The sequence below is a fragment of the Schistocerca nitens genome, chromosome 11 (assembly GCF_023898315.1).
Source record: "Schistocerca nitens isolate TAMUIC-IGC-003100 chromosome 11, iqSchNite1.1, whole genome shotgun sequence".
In the NCBI taxonomy this organism is placed as follows: domain Eukaryota; kingdom Metazoa; phylum Arthropoda; class Insecta; order Orthoptera; family Acrididae; genus Schistocerca; species Schistocerca nitens.
Window position 1 is genome coordinate 209,864,687 of NC_064624.1, and position 17,699 is coordinate 209,882,385.

General features: G+C 42.1%; 1 protein-coding gene across 1 annotated transcript in view; it reads left to right on the forward strand.

Annotated features, from left to right (window-relative positions):
• Nucleotides 1–17,699, forward strand: part of LOC126212792 (neuralized-like protein 4) — a 303,166-nt gene that overhangs the window by 75,357 nt on the left and 210,110 nt on the right. The window contains exons 7-9 of the mRNA XM_049940194.1: nucleotides 1,849–2,049; nucleotides 6,530–6,670; nucleotides 16,200–16,296. Coding sequence (XP_049796151.1) covers nucleotides 1,849–2,049; nucleotides 6,530–6,670; nucleotides 16,200–16,296 — 439 coding nt within the window. The remainder of the gene's footprint in view (nucleotides 1–1,848; nucleotides 2,050–6,529; nucleotides 6,671–16,199; nucleotides 16,297–17,699) is intronic.

The window sequence follows — 17,699 nt, forward strand, 5'->3', positions numbered from 1 at the left end:
ACTACGAAATAAATAGAAATGTATGGAGCTGATGAGGCACTTAACGACATTAGATTACAGACGAGAGAGCTAAAAAGAAACTGCAGAGGTCACTAGCCGTGAGACATGGCCCAGGTGCACGGCTGGTGACATAAAAAAGAAAATTTGTGGCCTCGACTCGAGCTACTCTCACGAGAAAGCGAAAGTACGCGTCTACATACTTATTTCATTTTTTTATACGTATGAGGTGTTTATAAATGGGTATCGGGGCTTTAACACTTCATAATATTTAATATATTAAACTTACATTTATAAATTATATGTCAAATGAAAGAGCAACTCGAACAGTTTTACCGAGAACCTTCTAAATGTTGAGTGTGAGCACCATTTGTCACACGACACACACAAAGTCTGTAGCTGAGTTCTTCCCAAATGTTCATAAATGTGTCTTCAGTGATTCAGTCCGGTTTCTTAATTTGGGGAGGTCTGCTGGTAGCGGAGGCACGTACACACAATCCTCCGTGAAGCCCCAAAGGAAAAAATCGCACGGTGTCGTGTCGGGTGAACGTGGAGGCTGTGCAAAGCGAGCCCTGTCGTTGGGACCCTTGCGGCCTGTCCGGCGCTTGGCTATAGACTTGATGTGTGCCGTGTGACAAATGGTGCTCGCATTCAACATTTATAAGGTTCTTGGTTAAACTGTTTGAGTTGCTCTTTCATTTTACATATCATTTATAACTGTAAGTTTAATGTAATAAATATTATAAAGTGTTAAAACCCCGATATTCATTTATAAACACCCTGTGTGTGTGTGTGTGTGTGTGTGTGTGTGTGTGTGTGTGTGTGTGTGTAAAAACAAAGATGCTTTAACTTACCAAATGAGAAAGCACTGGTATGTTGATAGACACAATAAAATAAAAAACTCGCAAACATACACCCAAATATCAAGCTTTGACAACGCAACGGTTGCTTCATCAGGGAAGAGGGAAGGAGAGGGAAATATGAAAGGATCTGGGTTTTAAGGGAGAGGGTAAGGAGTCATTCCAACCCCGGGAGCAGAAAGACTTACCTTATGGGGAAAAAAGGACAGGTATATACTCGCGCTCGCACGTGCATGCACATATACATCCGCACATATACAGACACAGGCAGACATATGTAAATGCAAAGAGGTTGGGCCCACACACACACACACACAGTGTGTCTGTGTCATCTATTTTCAACAAAGGCCTTGTTGATTAAAAACTTATATTGTGATAGTCTTTTTGTTGTGCCTGTCTGTGACTCTGCATCTCTGTTGTTTGGTGAGTAGCAACTTTCCTTTTCATAATATTGTTACATTCCACCCTGGATTTTCTGTTGTTTGACATAGCTACATTTTGCGTACCTCACAGAAATGCTCAATATATGTAAAAACTGCATCTGATTTGGCATTTTCCATAATTTATCCGAAATCAGCACTCAGAAATACACCAAAAAGCCTTTTAAATTAATCATAGTATTTTTACGGGCAGCCCAGGGTGTACAGCCAGATGTCTTGTAACAAAGAAAAAATGTAACATCTCCCTTTGCAGACACACTGTATCGGTATTGCTAATGTCTCAGTAATTTGTGTGTCTTTCAGTTTTCATCTGACTGTGCTCTGAGGGATGAAAACCAGTTAGAGATGTAATAAAAAATACTTGCAGAACATTGTGAAAATTGTTTCCTCGTTCATATGCTCTGTTTTTTCTCTGACCAGTTAGCAAAATTTGTGGAGTCGCGCCTCAGTGAAAGCGATGCAGTCACAGTGCAAGCCGGGAGAACACGCAATCTCCAGGGCAGTGCAGCCGCGGAGTCGGTGCCGAGCTGAGGGAGCACTTTCTGCCGCAGATCCGCATCGACCGGCTGGTGGACAAGTGGTCCGGCAGCATCGAGGTGGGCGTGACGACGCACGACCCGGCCGCCCTGGCGTTCCCCGCCACCATGACGAACCTGCGCACGGGCACCACCATGATGTCCGGCAGCGGGATCCTCACCAACGGGAAGGGAACGCGCCGCGAGTACGGCGAGTTCAACCTGGACGAGCTGTGGGTGAGTATCTCGAGGCTCGGCACTGCCGGAGCTGCCGTACTTCCACCGTTCGAAGCCTCGCTGGAGGCCCTTCTACGGTATGTTGCGGAATAACTACCTTTTCTCGGCCACCCCCATTTGATATTAAGGAAACGACCACAACAGCGTTTTGCACATTTATTATGTCATGTGCGGTATCATTTAAAAGGTCGTCAGGTTAGCTGCAGTCAGAGAAGTGAGAATTAGGCTAAGAGCTATAGTAAGTTGCATGTGTAAGTGAATGCAAATCACGCTGAGCAAAGAAGAAAAGCTGAACGGTGGAAGGAGTGTATAAAGGGTCTATACAAGCGCGATGTACTTTGGGGCAATATTATGGAGATGAAAAAGGATGAAGATGAAGATCGAATGGGAGATTTGATACTGCTTGAAGAATTTGACATAGCACTCAAAGACCTAAGTCGAAACAAGGCCCTGGGACTAGACAACATTCCATTAGCACTACTGACAGCCTTGGGAGAGTCAGCCATGACAAAACTCTTTCATCTGCTGTGTGCAAGATGTATGAGACAGGCAAAATACCCTCAGACTTAAAGAAGAATATAATAATTCCAATCCTAAAGAAAGCAGGTGTTGACAGATGTGAAAATTACCGAACTATCAGTTCAATAAGTCACGGCTGCCAAATACTATCGCGAATTCTTTACAGACGAATGGAAAAATTGATAGAAGCAGACCTCGGGGAAGATCAGTCTGGATTCCATGGTAATGTCGAAAGAGACAAGGCAGTACTGACCCTAGGACTTCTTGGAAGATAGGTTAAGGAAAGACAAACCTACATTTATAGCACTTGTAGCCTTAGAGAAAGCTTTTGACAGTTTGGCGGGAATACTCTTTCACATTGAAAGGTGGCAGGGGTAAAATACAGGGAGCAAAAGCCTATTTACAACTTGTACAGAAACCAGATGACAGTTATAAGAGTCGAGGGACACGAAAGAGAAGCAGTGGTTGGGAAGGGAGTGAGACAGGGTTGTAGCCTATCCCCGATGGTATTCAATCTGTATATTGAGCAAGCAGTAAAAGAAAGAAAAGAAAACTTTGGAGTAGGAATTAAAATCCGTGGGGAAGAAATAAAAACTTTGAGGTTCGCCGATGATATTGTAATTCTGTCAGAGACAGCAAAGAACCTGGAAGAGCAGCTGAACGGAATGGACAGTGTTTCGAAAGGAGGGTACAGGATGAACATCGACAAAAGGAAAAAAAGGATAATGGAATGTAGTCAAATTAAGTCAGGGGATGCGGAGGGAATTAGATTAGGAAATGACACACTGAAAGTAGTAAAGGAGTTTTGCTATTTGGGGAGCAAAATAACTGATGATGGTCGAAGTAGAGAGGATATAAAATGTAGACTGGCAATGGCAAGGAAAGCGTAAGAATCGAAGCTTTCGAAATGTGGTGCTACAGAAGAATGCTGAAGATTAGATGGGTAGATCACGTAACTAATGAGGAGGCACTGAGTAGAATTATGGAGAAAAGAAATTTGTGGCACAACTGGATTCAAGGGAGGTGTCAGTTGGTAGGACACGTTCTGAGGCATCAAGGGATCACTAATTTAGTATTGGAGGGAATGGTGGAGGGTAAAAATTGTAGAGGGAGACCGAGAGATGAATACACCAAGGAGATTTAGATGGATGTAGGTTGCAGCAGGTACTGGGAGATGAAGAGGCTTGGACAGGATTGAGTAGCAGGGAGAGCTGGGCCTTTGGGTCAGAAAACCCGTATCAATCACGTTTCATCGAATGGTTCCCACGCTCACACTTTTTGATGGCCCAGCATTGAAATCTGCCACAGTTTGCAGAAGGCTTTGTGCTTCGATCACGTCGAATGATTCTCTTCAGTCGTTGCTGGTCCCACTCCTGCAGGATTTTTTTCCAGCTGCAGCAATGTCAGAGATTTGAGGCTTTACCAGATTCCTGATATTCACAGTAGACTCGTGAAACGGTCGTACGGGAAAATCGCTACCTCGGAGACGCCGTGTCCCGTAGCTCGTGTGCCGAGTATAACATCACGTTCAAACTCACTTATATCTCGATACCTTGCCATTGTAGCAGCAGTAAGTGATCTAATAACTGCACCGGACACTTAATGTCTTACACAGGCATTGCTGACTGCAGCACCGTATTCTGCCTGTGTACATCTCTCTGTATGCGCGGTAAGTGTGATTGTGTGCAAAAAATAACACACAAATTAATAACTTTGTTTACTGTGTAAATTATTGGAGATGGAGACCCAGGAGTAACTTCTGAATGGTGAGCTGTCTGATGAGGTATTTTTGAAATTTTCAGATGAGCAAATTGAAAACTTGGAATCGCAAGACATAATTAATAATGAGAGCTGTGCTGGGGTCATGGAATATTGCCCAGCGACAGCGGAATGATGCTAATGTTTCTAATGAGACAGCTGACTCGAATGATGTTCCGCAAGCTGAAAGGTCCAGAATAAAAAGACGACAATTACAGTAATATGGAAAAGTTGACACACAGTGCAATGCAAGTTTTTCAAAACCTTATGAAGAATTGATAGCCATATAGTACTTGCAAATTCTTTTTTCCTGATGACACGTTAGCACAGATTGCTCAAGAAAGAAGTATGTATGTAACGCCAAAAATACTAAACAGTAAAATTACCAATTTGTGAGAAACGGAGAAACTTTTTGGGATACTTCCTTCCTATAACTTCTACTGGACTGAACATAGAAACGTTGAAATAATTTCAGAGGTTATGTCTAAGTTTGACAACCTGCAAACTACATTAATTTTGTAAATAATGGTAATCTTCTGCCGAGAGATGACCCAAATCACAGTAGGCTTTTCGGAGTTTGCCCGTTTGTCACTGTCTTAGAACAAAATCTAAAAAAAGTAGGAATTGATGAACATCTGATTGTAGATGAAATAATTATTCCCTTCAAAGGACACTCTTCGCTGGAGCATTTTGTGAAAAGTAAACCACGTAAGTGGGGAATAAAATTACTTGCAAAAAGCATCAGCAGTGACATACTGTACAACTTTGAAATGTGAAGTATGTAGGAAAAGGCATTACTATTGATAGCAGCCTGGGAATTAGTGGTGGTATTGTCACACGTTGTATCTGACCATAAAACACAGACTTCCTCACATCAATTTTTAGTAGCTCTGAGGAAAAGGGGTACACAGACATGCTGCAAAGTTATGTCCAGTACAGTGGCGGGGCCTATCCCGAGCTCAGAGAAAAATCGTAAGAAAACAGGGCGAAATAGATGCAGAGAACAGTATAGCTTGTGTCAAGTGGTTTGACAATAGAAATGTGCACCTAATGTCGCTTTACACTAGGGTTCAGCCCTCGGATACTGTAAAAAGATGGTCAGTTAAAGAAAAAGCTTATATCAGTGTGAGCAAGCCGTTACTGTCAGAAAGTACAGTAAATTCGTGCAGGGTTTTAATCTTCTGGATATGCTTGTTCAGTGTACAGAATAAATATCAGGGCAAGAAGATACTTTCTCAGAATCATCTTTTATCTTATGGACATTTGTTGTCAATGCTAGACTTCTTTAGAAACGACAGTGTCAATAGCTGAAGGAATAACTGATGCCTGTGCTCCCCTTTCAGCTGGAAATAGCCAGTGCATTACTTCAGAATGCAAAAGTTGTTGGAGAAAATGTGGTCGAATATCCACAGAAGCAGATGACATTGCACAGCCTCAAAAGAAAAGTGCTTATATCCCGCACCCATTAATGATGTGGGTTTTGATCAGGTCGGACAGTAGCAACAAACAGAGGTGCGAGCTCTGTGCAAAAGCCGAGTCCCGCACGGGGTGCTCGATGCATGATGTGGCGCTGTTCTTCGTGAGAAGAGAAATTGTTTCTCAGTGTACTGTAACAGTTGATTGTTTTCGTGCTTACTTTGTTCATTTTGTCGGTTTGCGCTATAATGCACTAGTGACGAATTTTCAATTTACCTAAGTGCATTGTGTACCGTGCGACACAAAATTCAATTTGCAAGTAGTAAAGAACACCGACCCAAATCGGCTACATTCTGCTGCTTCTAAACAGAAAGAATGCCTCGTGTGTACTGCCTCTGTCGTTTCCCACATTCGTTAAGTGACTTTTGTGTTACGTGCTACTTACAGTTTTTTCATCAGTTGGAAGAATTTGCCCATCTCGTATTCCCACCGGGTCCGTACGACTCGCCGGAGAGGATCCTATTGCTGTACCAAAAATTCCACGAGCGTTATCTTTTTTATGTTTCTGGAAACATTTGAAACTGTAAAATAGCATAAGTTACGATTTTTCTACATTCCGATTAAAATTTAATTCTGCTCCCTGAACTCCAATTCCTTAGCCAAACTAGTTCCTAGTGCCCCTTACTGCTTGCTCCGTGCACTGATTTAATGTCACAGAAGTTACTCTAGAACACTGTCTCGTGTGTCTGTGCAGTTTCGGCTCACGGAATGCCGTAAATTTCCACAGGAGGGCGACCGCATCGGCATGGTGCGCAAGGCGAACGGCAACCTGCACTACTTCATCAACGGGCTGGACCAGGGCGTGGCTGCCAGCAAGGTGCCGTCCCGCGTCTGGGGCGTCGTCGACCTCTACGGGATGACTGTCAAGGTGCGGCTCGATCTCGCTCGTGCGCCGTCTCGACGCTCCGGCCGCAGGCGATTCGTAATTTTTGCCCCGTCTGCACGTCGGAAGCCGTGATTTTCGCTTCAAATACTATTTTGTTGCTCCGGAATGTTATAGGCTGCTATTTTCTTATCAGATCTCTTTCTGTCGTTCCGGAATATTGGCGATTGCCATTTTCGTGTCTGAAAGTCAGGAGCCCATTTTACGCATTCTCGAGTCCCACTTAAATACTTACATATATACCTTCTTGTACCGGCAGTTTTTTAAACCGTATTCCTGGGCTTGTATATGGAACCTTGCTTCAAGATATACAGCTCTCTCAAAAATTATTTATAAGTTTATTGTGCTTTCATAATATTGTACGTGATTTTTGCATTTCCTGCACCATTTACATCAAATTTCAATTAAATATCAAGTCTAAAGTTTTTTGTTCACTTGTTAAGTTTTTTTTAATTCTGTCCTTACAGCTACTGTAATTATTGAATAAAAATGCCGTGCAAATTTGTATGGAAATATCAGAAAATTACCCGTGTCAGAGGGTTAATGTAAATCCCACAGTGGAGGAGTCTCTCGAGGCATATGGAACACGTCCGGCTATATGTTCAGTCTCCTATGCTACTCAGTTGCCGTTTTTATCCAATACTGGTGAACTCGGCAACACTTCACATTTGGTAAATATGTATGGTTGGGAATTAAAGTCAGTTAAAATGAATGGGTAAATTGCTTACAATCGTTGATTTACATTTGGTGTGAGAGATACCTATCAGGCTGCAAGTTACGGATGATTCAGATTTTGCAGTAGTATTCTAATTCTGTGAAACTTGCAGAGAGGAAGAGCACAAAACAGCACATTCTTGTGTATATAATTTATGTTTCAAATGGTACATAAGGAGAAAGAATATATATGGGAGAAACAATTTGTCTCATTGATTAGGTCTCCAGCTATCATAGTTAAAACTGGCTGCAGGAAAAAAAAAGAAAGCACTTATTTTTACAGAACAGCACAGCATTTTCTTTCACACAGTCAGTTTTAACGGAAAATGTGTACATTGTTGTTTAAAAGTATATATATACCAGGTCCGTCTGAATATTTATTAATGTGTCGTATAAAAAGTGGAAGTATAGCGGCCAAGAACTTTTCAAATGTTCTGCCAACAACATTTCCCCATTACATATATTTCTTAAATAAATATATAGACCATTTTCCTCCATATTTCTGAGTATCGGGTAAACATTTGAAGCAAATCAGTAAAGTACTTGTGTTTTTTGTTGACGACGACAAATGATGGCTTGACTTCATATACTAGTACAAGTTTCAAACTCGGTATTTGTGTAAGTTTTTGCACCAGAGTATAAAACTCCATTCTGAACAGAGAATTTTTCCGCCTATACTATATAGGAATTAAAATGCATGGAGAAGAAACAAAAACGTTGAGGTTTGCCAATAACACTGTGATTCTGTCAGAGACAGCCAAAGACTTGGAATGATAGCTGGACGGAATGGACTGTGTCTTGAAAGGAGGATAATGGAATGTAGTTGAATTAAGTCGGGTGATGCTGAGCGAATTAGATTAGGATATGAGACACTTGAAGTAGTGAAGGAGTTTTGCTATTTGGGGAGCAAAATAACTGATGATGGTCGAAGTAGAGAGGGTATAAAATGTAGACTGGCAATGGCAAGGAAAGCGTTTCTGTAGAAGAGGAATTTGTTAAAATCGAGTATAGAGTTAACTGTTTGGAAGTCTTCTCTGAAAGTATTTGTATGGAGTTTAGCCATGTATGGAAGGGAAACATGGACAATAAACAGTTAAGACAAGAAGGGAATAGAAGCTTTTGAATTACGGTGGTACAAAAAAATGCTGAAGATTAGATGGGTAGATCACGTAACTATCGATGAGGTACTGAATAGAATTGGGGAGGAGTTTGTGGCGCAGCTTGACTAGAAGAGGGGATCAGTTGCTAGGAAACCGTTATAAGGCATCGAGGCAACACCAATTTAGTATTGGAAGAAAACGTGGAGGGTAAAAATCATAGAGGGAGACGAAGAGAGGAATACACTAAGCAGATTCAGAAGGATGTAGGTTGCAGTAGTTACTGGGAGATCAGAAGGCTTGCACAGGATAGTGCATCAAACTGGTCTTTGGACAGAAAGACCACAACTACTACTTTGTTCATCATAAGAATGAACTATCTAAACAAACACAAATGTGATAATTGGCCAGCAGCCATAAAACACATACACTGGTGATGTTAAAGTCTTGGAAGTAGGTCCTACTTATTAGATATCTTGTTAGTATGTCACGATAAATGATCCTTTAAGACACGATATATTTTCGTAACCGTGCTTTAGCTGTGAAGCTTTTATTCAAAAAATAATGTACAGGTGCAGTCTCTGCACCATTGTGGTCTGATTGTCACGCTGTTAGTAAGCAGAGTGAAAATGGCTGATGCTGGTTCTGGCTCTGTTGTGAATAACGAACACGAACACTGTTAAAAAGTGACGAGAAGCAGGTTATTCGGAATGTCCTTCGCAAGTTTACAAAAAAATCTACTTTGAAGTTTTCCAAGGAACTGTATTTGCTGCAGTTACGGCACGTATATCTCAAACAGGGAGCGTAACTGAAATGGTAGCATTACAGATTGTAATTTATTTACTTATTGACACGTCAAGTTCCGTAGAACCAAATTGAGGAGCAAATCTCCAAGGTCATGGAACGTGTCAGTACTTGAAATTAACCCATAAAAGTAATTACAGATAAAAATAAAATGTTTATGAACCCAAAAAAAAGTTGAGTCATAAATATAACATAAGAATCAGCTTAATTTTTCAAGTAACTCCTCAACAGAATAGGAGGAGTGACCCATGAGAAAACTCTTCAGTTTCAATTTGAAAGCGTATGGATTACTGCTAAGATTTTTGAATTCTTGTGGTAGCTTATTGAAAATGGATGCAGCAGTATATTGCACACCTTTCTGCACAAGAGTTAAGGAAGTCCAATCCAAATGCAGGTTGGATTTCTGCCGAGTATTGACTGAGGGAAAGCTGCTTATTCTTGGGAATAACCCGATACTGTTAACAAGAAAGGGCAATAAGGAATATATAATTTCCCATGTGGAATGTTTCCCTCATGGTTTGGAAGTGGGTTACGTGTATGTGCGGATGGATAAGTGTGTGTGTGCGCGCGAGTGTATACCTGTCCTTTTTCCCCCTAAGGTAAGTCTTTCCACTCCCGGGATTGGAATGACTCCTTACCCTCTCCCTTAAAACCCACATCCTTTCGTCTTTCCCTCTCCTTCCCTCTTTCCTGATGAGGCAACAGTTTGTTACGAAAGCTAGAATTTTGTGTGTATGTTTGTGTTTGTTTGTGTGTCTATCGACGTGCCAGCGCTTTCGTTTGGTAAGTCACATCATCTTTGTTTTTAGATATATTTTTCCCACGTGGAATGTTTCCCTCTATTATATTTACACATTATTGAGTATATATAAGCAGGATAAAATTGTATGGAAGATTACAGTAAAAAGGAGAAGGTGAATACAAAGTGAAACTGCTTGCAAAAACAGAAAGAGAAAGTAAGATGACGGAAAAGATTTCGAAATGCAACAGTGACAATAACAAACGTAATTGTTGGGTTCAAATTAATGTTATGAATATAATAGAGGGAAACATTCCATGTCTGAGCTCTATTATATTCATATCATTAATTTGAACCCAACAATTAAGTTTGTTATTGTCACTGTTGCATTTCGAAATCTTTTCTGTCATCTTACTTTCTCTCTCTGTTTTTGCAAGTAGTTTCACTTTGTATTCACCTTCTCCTTTTTACCGTAATCCACCATACAATTTTATCCTGGCCAATGTCAAAATACCCAGACTAGGGAACAGGGGTCGAACTGATAAGTTCCACGGATCGATGGTTCAAATCTCACTTTGACGATTTTTTGTAATGCCAATGTCTTTTAAATGTAAAATTCATGAAATTGATGCTGTTTAACACGCATCTGGTCATCATAATTTTGTGAAAAATATTATTGTTTTATTTTGTGAAAAATATTATTGTTTTTAATTACAAATTGCATTCAAAATTCCAGTTCGGATCACAAATATAAATCCGTAGTTATCGATATTTGATATGGTTATTTAAATTAAGAAAACATAACAAATAAAATTTTTAGGACGAAGATGGAAATATTTTTTTTACTGTGTCGGTTGTTTTGTACCACAGATGTGGTATCTAGGCACAGTGATAGCCATTGTAGAAACAAGCAAAACAATAATTTCCACAGCATTGACCACACCATTCGAATGCTGCGTTTTTACAGTTGCCGCCACCACTGCAGTAGGAACATAAAAGGACTGGTCTGGAGCCAAGTTAACTGATTTTTCTTGAGAAAAAAACAAGACACTGAAGGTTCCAGACGTAATGGACCCAACGCGGTAAACTTTGCCACGTGTCGGTGTCAAATGTTGGCAGGATATAGAACGGCACATCATAAAAAAAGAGGAGAAAATAGGGTGCCCGAGTGGCTTCTCGGATTCTGTTGTTGACTCATTATCGACGTAGCAGATGTCAGTTCCACTACTGAAATGTATTTCTCGGATTCGGATGAGGAAAGAGCTAAGAGATTACCAGATGACTGACTGTAATTAATACCTCGTGTGGCTTCAGTATTCAGCAGTACGATGAAATCCCTGCTGTTTGCTTTTGCATCACACATAGCTTGCTCAGAAAAGTTACCCTGTATTTAAGTGAGTATTCTAAGTACAAGAAAGAGTGACGAAAATGCCTACGTCGGATGACAGTGAGAGCATTTTATGCTTTCCACCCGGTCACCTAAGAAATGTGCGGTAGTGCTGGAGTTTTGACAAATATTATTGCATTCCCTTTAAAAATTAAATGAGAGTCGAAGCTATACGGTTTCTCTGCTCGTCTGTTTTTATGTCTGAGCTGCAACTGCTCACATCGCTGGAGGTTAGTTGGACCGGATGCCTACCCAGTGCCATCCAAGATTAGTGCGTCAGTGAAGCTGTTGTCCCGCACTGTCACTCAGTCTGTGTGCGTGTAACACAGCGTAAGACGTATCCGTACTGTTGTACTTGGCTGTAATCGAGACAGCTCAGCTTCCGGTCCGAGTGAAAAAAAATCCAGTGAGATTCCAGCACACTGAGAAGGATACGTTGAGGTTTACTCGTACGATGAATACATTTCAGTATTCTGGTTGTGGATTCTGGCATTTATTTTACATGCACCCTCATTTTGAACCACAAATTCCATTGGGGAGTATACATCAAGCAGACAATAGGGGCTAGTGCAGGGCAATGAAACAAGCAAATAATCCCAATAAACACCGCTCCAGAAACTGAGGCGAATGTGGCCGTGCCACTGTTAATGTCTGAGGCTACGTTTAGTTTGAAACGACACGGTTCGTTCGATCATAATTCCGGATACAGTGTGGCCGAAACGAGCGTATCGGTCTTGGCTCGCTAATACCGTGGCCCTCCGGGTCGGTGTAACTGCATCTGATTCTTTTGTCTGGGGGTGTTCGAGAGCTCCGGTACATTAGAGTCCTGTCGATAGTGTCGAAGTACTCTGGGGAAGCGTCGTGAACGGTTGTCAGTACGTCGGGAGCACGCCCGGGGTTTCTGACGTTTACGGTGGCCGCGTGGGACACTCGCTACTGTGTGTTCGTCAACTGCACATCTGCAGTTTCTGATTCCACCGGCACTGCTTCGTCATCCTCGTATTTTAAGTCTCTACAATTTCTCCTCCACTTACAGTGCCTCTCGCGTTCTTTATCCTGTCGTTTCTTCTCCGTATCTGTCTAGCAGCTCAGGTTACAGCGAGTGTCTTTGCCTTAGGCCCCTTTCAGTCCTCATCTCTTTTACCTCCTTATTCCTTACTCTGTTACTTATTGTTTTATGTGCATCTCCTCTATTAACGTTACTTGTTTCCAGTCTATACCAACATCTTTATAAATGATCAGCAGTACACTACAGTTGACTCTGTCAAATGCCTTCTCCCAGTTGATAAAACAAAAATGTAACTTGTTCATGTCTGCCATTCTTCCTCCACTTGTCCTGAGACAACCTATAGCGTATCTCGGTCCTCTGACCCTTCCTGAACCCAAACTGGTGTTCCCAGTGTTGTCACCAGTTCTCTTTTCGGTTCAGTTCCAGACCGGCCCGAGTATACGTCAGTGTGCGGTACGCGACACCCGCACTCGGCGAACTACTCCGGTACACTGCGGTTTTAGCCTCGACTTGTCGACGCGTCGTACGTCTCGCCCCACACGTACCTGGTAATGGTTTAAAGAGAGTACTCGTAGGGCAAGTGTAGAGGACACGTAATAAGATCCTATCAAAATCTGAGAGGGTAACCGTGCTTACCGAAACCGGTAGTCTCCGTTAAGAGTCGTATACGAGAGGTATTGGCTAAGAAATTCACCTCATCTCAAGTTGCGATATTTTGGTCACATCAGTACTCTTTGTCAATATTTACAGTATTGACAATACGACAACATTCGCTCTCAGTCATTCATTTTATTGATGTATTGATCATAATGTGGAATGTGTGAGGCACCCTTAACTTCCGTGTGACATTTTTACCACTACAGACGCTAGGCACAAATTGTGTGACATTAGCACTGCACGAAATGGCCGAAACTACCTTATTTTACAGACTGTAAGATACACTTTTTTCTTTGAAAATCGGAGTTCAGGTGTGTCTTATACTCTAAATTAATATAAAAATGCGAGTGTTTGATTTAAAATTCCCACCACTCTTAAAAGTAGCCATATAATCGATTCTGCGGGAAACATCTCTCTATCTGGCAACATTGGACACAACCGGGAGCAGCAGCGAACCGATGTGATGGATATGAGTTACAGGGATTCACAAGCTTGCTAGTGCTGTCCCCCCCTCCCTCCCCCAAAACATAAACAAACACAGCCTAGCCTACAGTGTGTCAATGCAGTCTACAGTGCCAGTAAGCTTGAATTGAAAGTGATCTGTGTTACCAGTAACAGTATGATAGTTTTGATAGTAGCTAGTTTCACGATAGAAAAAAATGAGGTACTCGTGTGACGCAGGCTATAAATTGATAGTAATAGGATATGCAGAACAACACAGAAACAGAGCAGCTGAGTTGCCTTCAGCCCTCTACCAAAACAAAACACTCATTCGCAATTGGCGGGCTCGTAAAGGAGGACTAGGATGACGTATCGAAATGGATTCGAGGACACCGTCAGAATGCCACTAAAGTTGTTGTTGTTGTTGTTGTTGTTGTTGTGGTCTCCAGTCCTGAGACTGGTTTGATGCAGCTCTCCATGCTACTCTATCCTGTTCAAACTGCTTCTTCTCCCAGTACCTACTGCAACCTACATCCTTCTGAATCTGCTTAGTGTATTCATCTCTTGGTCCCCCTCTACGATTTTTACCCTCCACGCTGCCCTCCAATACTAAATTGGTGATCCCTTGATGCCTCAGAACATGTCCTACCAACCGATCCCTTCTTCTTGTCAAGCTGTGCCACAAACTCCTCTTCTCCCCAATCCTATTCAATACCTCCTCATTAGTTACGTGATCTACCCACCTTATCTTCACCATTCTTCTGTAGCACCACATTTCGAAAGCTTCTATTCTCTTCTTGTCCACACTATTTATCGTCCATGTTTCACTTCCATACATGGCTACACTCCATACAAATACTTTCAGAAACGACTTCCTGACACTTACATCTATACTCGATGTTAACAAATTTCTCTTCTTGAGAAACGATTTCCTTGCCATTGCCAGTCTACATTTTATATCCTCTCTACTTCGACCATCATCGGTTATTTTACTCCCTAAATAGCAAAACTCCTTTACTACTTTAAGTGTCTCATTTCCTAATCTAATTCCCCCAGCATCACCCGATTTAATTTGACTACATTCCATTATCCTAGTTTTGCTTTTCTTGATGTTCATCTTATATCCTCCTTTCAAGACACTGTCCATTGCATTCAACTGCTCTTCCAATGTCATCGGTGAACCTCAATGTTTTTATTTCTCATCCATGGATTTTGATACCTACTCCAAATTTTTCTTTTGTTTCCTTTACTGCTTGCTCAATATACAGATTGAATAACAATCGGGGAGAGGCTACAACCCTGTCTCACTCCCTTCCCAACCACTGCCTCCCTTTCATGCCCCTCGACTCTTATACCCGTCATCTGGTTTCTGTACAAATTGTAAATAGCCTTTCGCTCCCTGTATTTTACCCCTGCCACCTTCAGAATTTGAAAGAGAGTATTCCAGTTAACGTTGTCAAAAGCTTTCTCTAAGTCTACAAATGCTAGAAACGTAGGTTTGCCTTTTCTTAATCTTTCTTCTAAGATAAGTCGTAAGGTTAGTATTGCCTCACGTCTTCCAACATTTCTACGGAATCCAAACTGATCTTCCCCGAGGTCGGCTTCTACCAGTTTTTCCATTCGTCTGTAAATAATTCGCGTTAGTATTTTGCAGCTGTGACTTATTAAACTGATGGTTCAGTAATTTTCACATCTGTCAACACCTGCTTTCTTTGGGATTGGAATTATTATATTCTTCTTGAAGTCTGAGGGAATTTCGCCTGTCTCATATGTCTTGCTCATCATATTAATACAAAAAAACACGACCAAAATTGTGCCAAAACTACACGTGGAAATTGCATCGTAATAACGCTCCTGCTCACACTTCGATGCTCGTTCGTGATTTTTGGCAAAAAACAAAACAGTTACGTGACCTCTTTCTATTTCCGAGCCTGGAGGGAACTGTGAAAGGAGATCATTTTGCTTCCACTGATGACATAAAAAGAGAATCACCAAAAGAGCTGAAGACTGTAATGAAAAGTGAGTTCCAGAAGCACTTCAAAGATTGGAAAAAAAATGCTGCCACGGGAGTATTATATCTATGGGTGATTACTTTTAAGAGGACAAAATTGATGTTGACAAATAAAGATGCCATAAGAGAAACAAAAATTCTCCATTACTTTTTGCTTATACTTCGTATGAGTGTTTCAGAACAAAAAGTCTCAATTGCAAAAATTTTTTAATGTGAATTATGCATTTCACCCCTTTGGGGCACTACCAGACTGTGTAAAAGTAGCTGGATACGTGACCCGTAAGACGTAAAACCACATACAGTGTAAAATAGTCACCGAGGTAACCGAATATATAATCCGTTCGTCACGAAACATCTGAACTGTGCGGTGGGCCTCGAGCACGCCAGCTAGTTTTACACAATCTGAGGATGCCCCAAAAGGCTGAAACACATCACTGACATTTAATAATTTCACAATGGAGAATGTTTTTGTTCTGAAGGACTTTTAAACCGGATGCCGTAACAGCCTGCCGGGACGGATTGGGAAAATTCTTCGTATAAATCTTTACACTCGTTTCAGTCGCCATCTGTACGTTAACGATCACTGTCGCTACGACGCCCTCGCGGGCGTCTGACCGGTAGTCCAATTCTACATTCGGCTCTCTCTCCTCCGCAGGTTTCCATCGTGGACAGAGACGAGCGGGAGGAGCAGAACCTGATCACGCGGAGGAACACGACGCAGCGGTCGCAGGCCGCGCTCCACAGCCTCAACGGTGAGTGGCCGCCGGGAGACTGGCGACTCGCGACTCCCGGCGTTCGCTCTGTCTGTGCATATTATTTCCTATAACACTAAACAGGTATCGCCGTTATATTTTAATTGTATTCAAAAGCATGTTATTGTTCTTATGACCGACCGAATCGTAACAAATCACGCGGCGTGCGTTTTTAACGATAACTTTACGCTATTCGAGTTCCGTTACAGCTATCTCGACTCGTAATGTTACACCGTCCTACAGGCGTCGACACGACAGTCGAACTATCACCTTCCCTGGTCCGAAACGTCTTCGGTGACCGTCGCTGTTGCTTGTTAATTTTCACCCTTTTCAATTTCACAGCGCCACCTGGAAGAGGAGGGACACAAACGAGATCCTTTACACTGCCCTGTAAACAGAAATCGTGAGGTGTGATATCTGTGGACCTAGGAGACCACTTTAGCCCACACTCATTTGTTGCACCACCTGCAATTGGGTAGGACTGTTTTCAGATGCGCCCTAACAGGTGTAACTGGAGGACAAAGTTCTTTGATTTTAACAGTGCCATTAACCGTATGAGGGAAAGACTCTTCAGTAACGCTTCATTCTTTAAAGAAGAAAGGCCCATAAAGTTTCGTAAGACACGTGGCACAAAGAACGTGGACTCTCACAAAATCTCTGTCATGTTCCACAGTGTTGTGCAGGCTTTTTGTTCCCCAAATGCTGCAATTGTGTCCGTTTACTTTAGCATTTGTATGTAATGCTGCTGTATTTTTCCACGTGCAGTGCACGGCAAAACTTGAATCACTGCTCTTTGTCCTTAGGAAATACCTTTTGCGTAAACTGTAGCCTGTACAGTTTCACGTTTTTTTTTGCAAAACGCGCTACACGGCCATTGTCAACATACCGAACTCGTGTGGAGCTCTGCGTGGCGATCTTGCCGGACTCGGTGTGAAAGCGTCTCTCGCTCATTTAATTTCATCTGCATCCACACATAGCTGACCACTTCTCTTCTTGTCACACGAGCTCCCGGATTCAAAAATCTTTGATGCCAGCGTAGATTCCCTTTCCGGTCAGTGCCGCTTTCCCATCCTCCGCCCGACCGCGTCACGTCTCACCGCTGTCCCAGTGTCGATCCCTGGCGATTTGTGACAAATGCGAGCTGCCGTTTCCGACGACTTCGAGTTAACGGCGGCACCCGCACGTGCCCTGCGGAATCTGTGTTCCTGCGGATTGTCTACTGTGTCAGAATATGGACAGAATGGTGTCCCGGCACCAAATGTTGCCATCACTGCCAAATGTAGATGTCGGTGTGTGGTGGTCGAATGTCAGACGCGGATGGAAACTGTCTGAATGGGCCGTATTAAACTTCGGCCGTGAGCTTCAAATGTCTTATTATTCTCAGTTACAGTGTCGCATTCCTC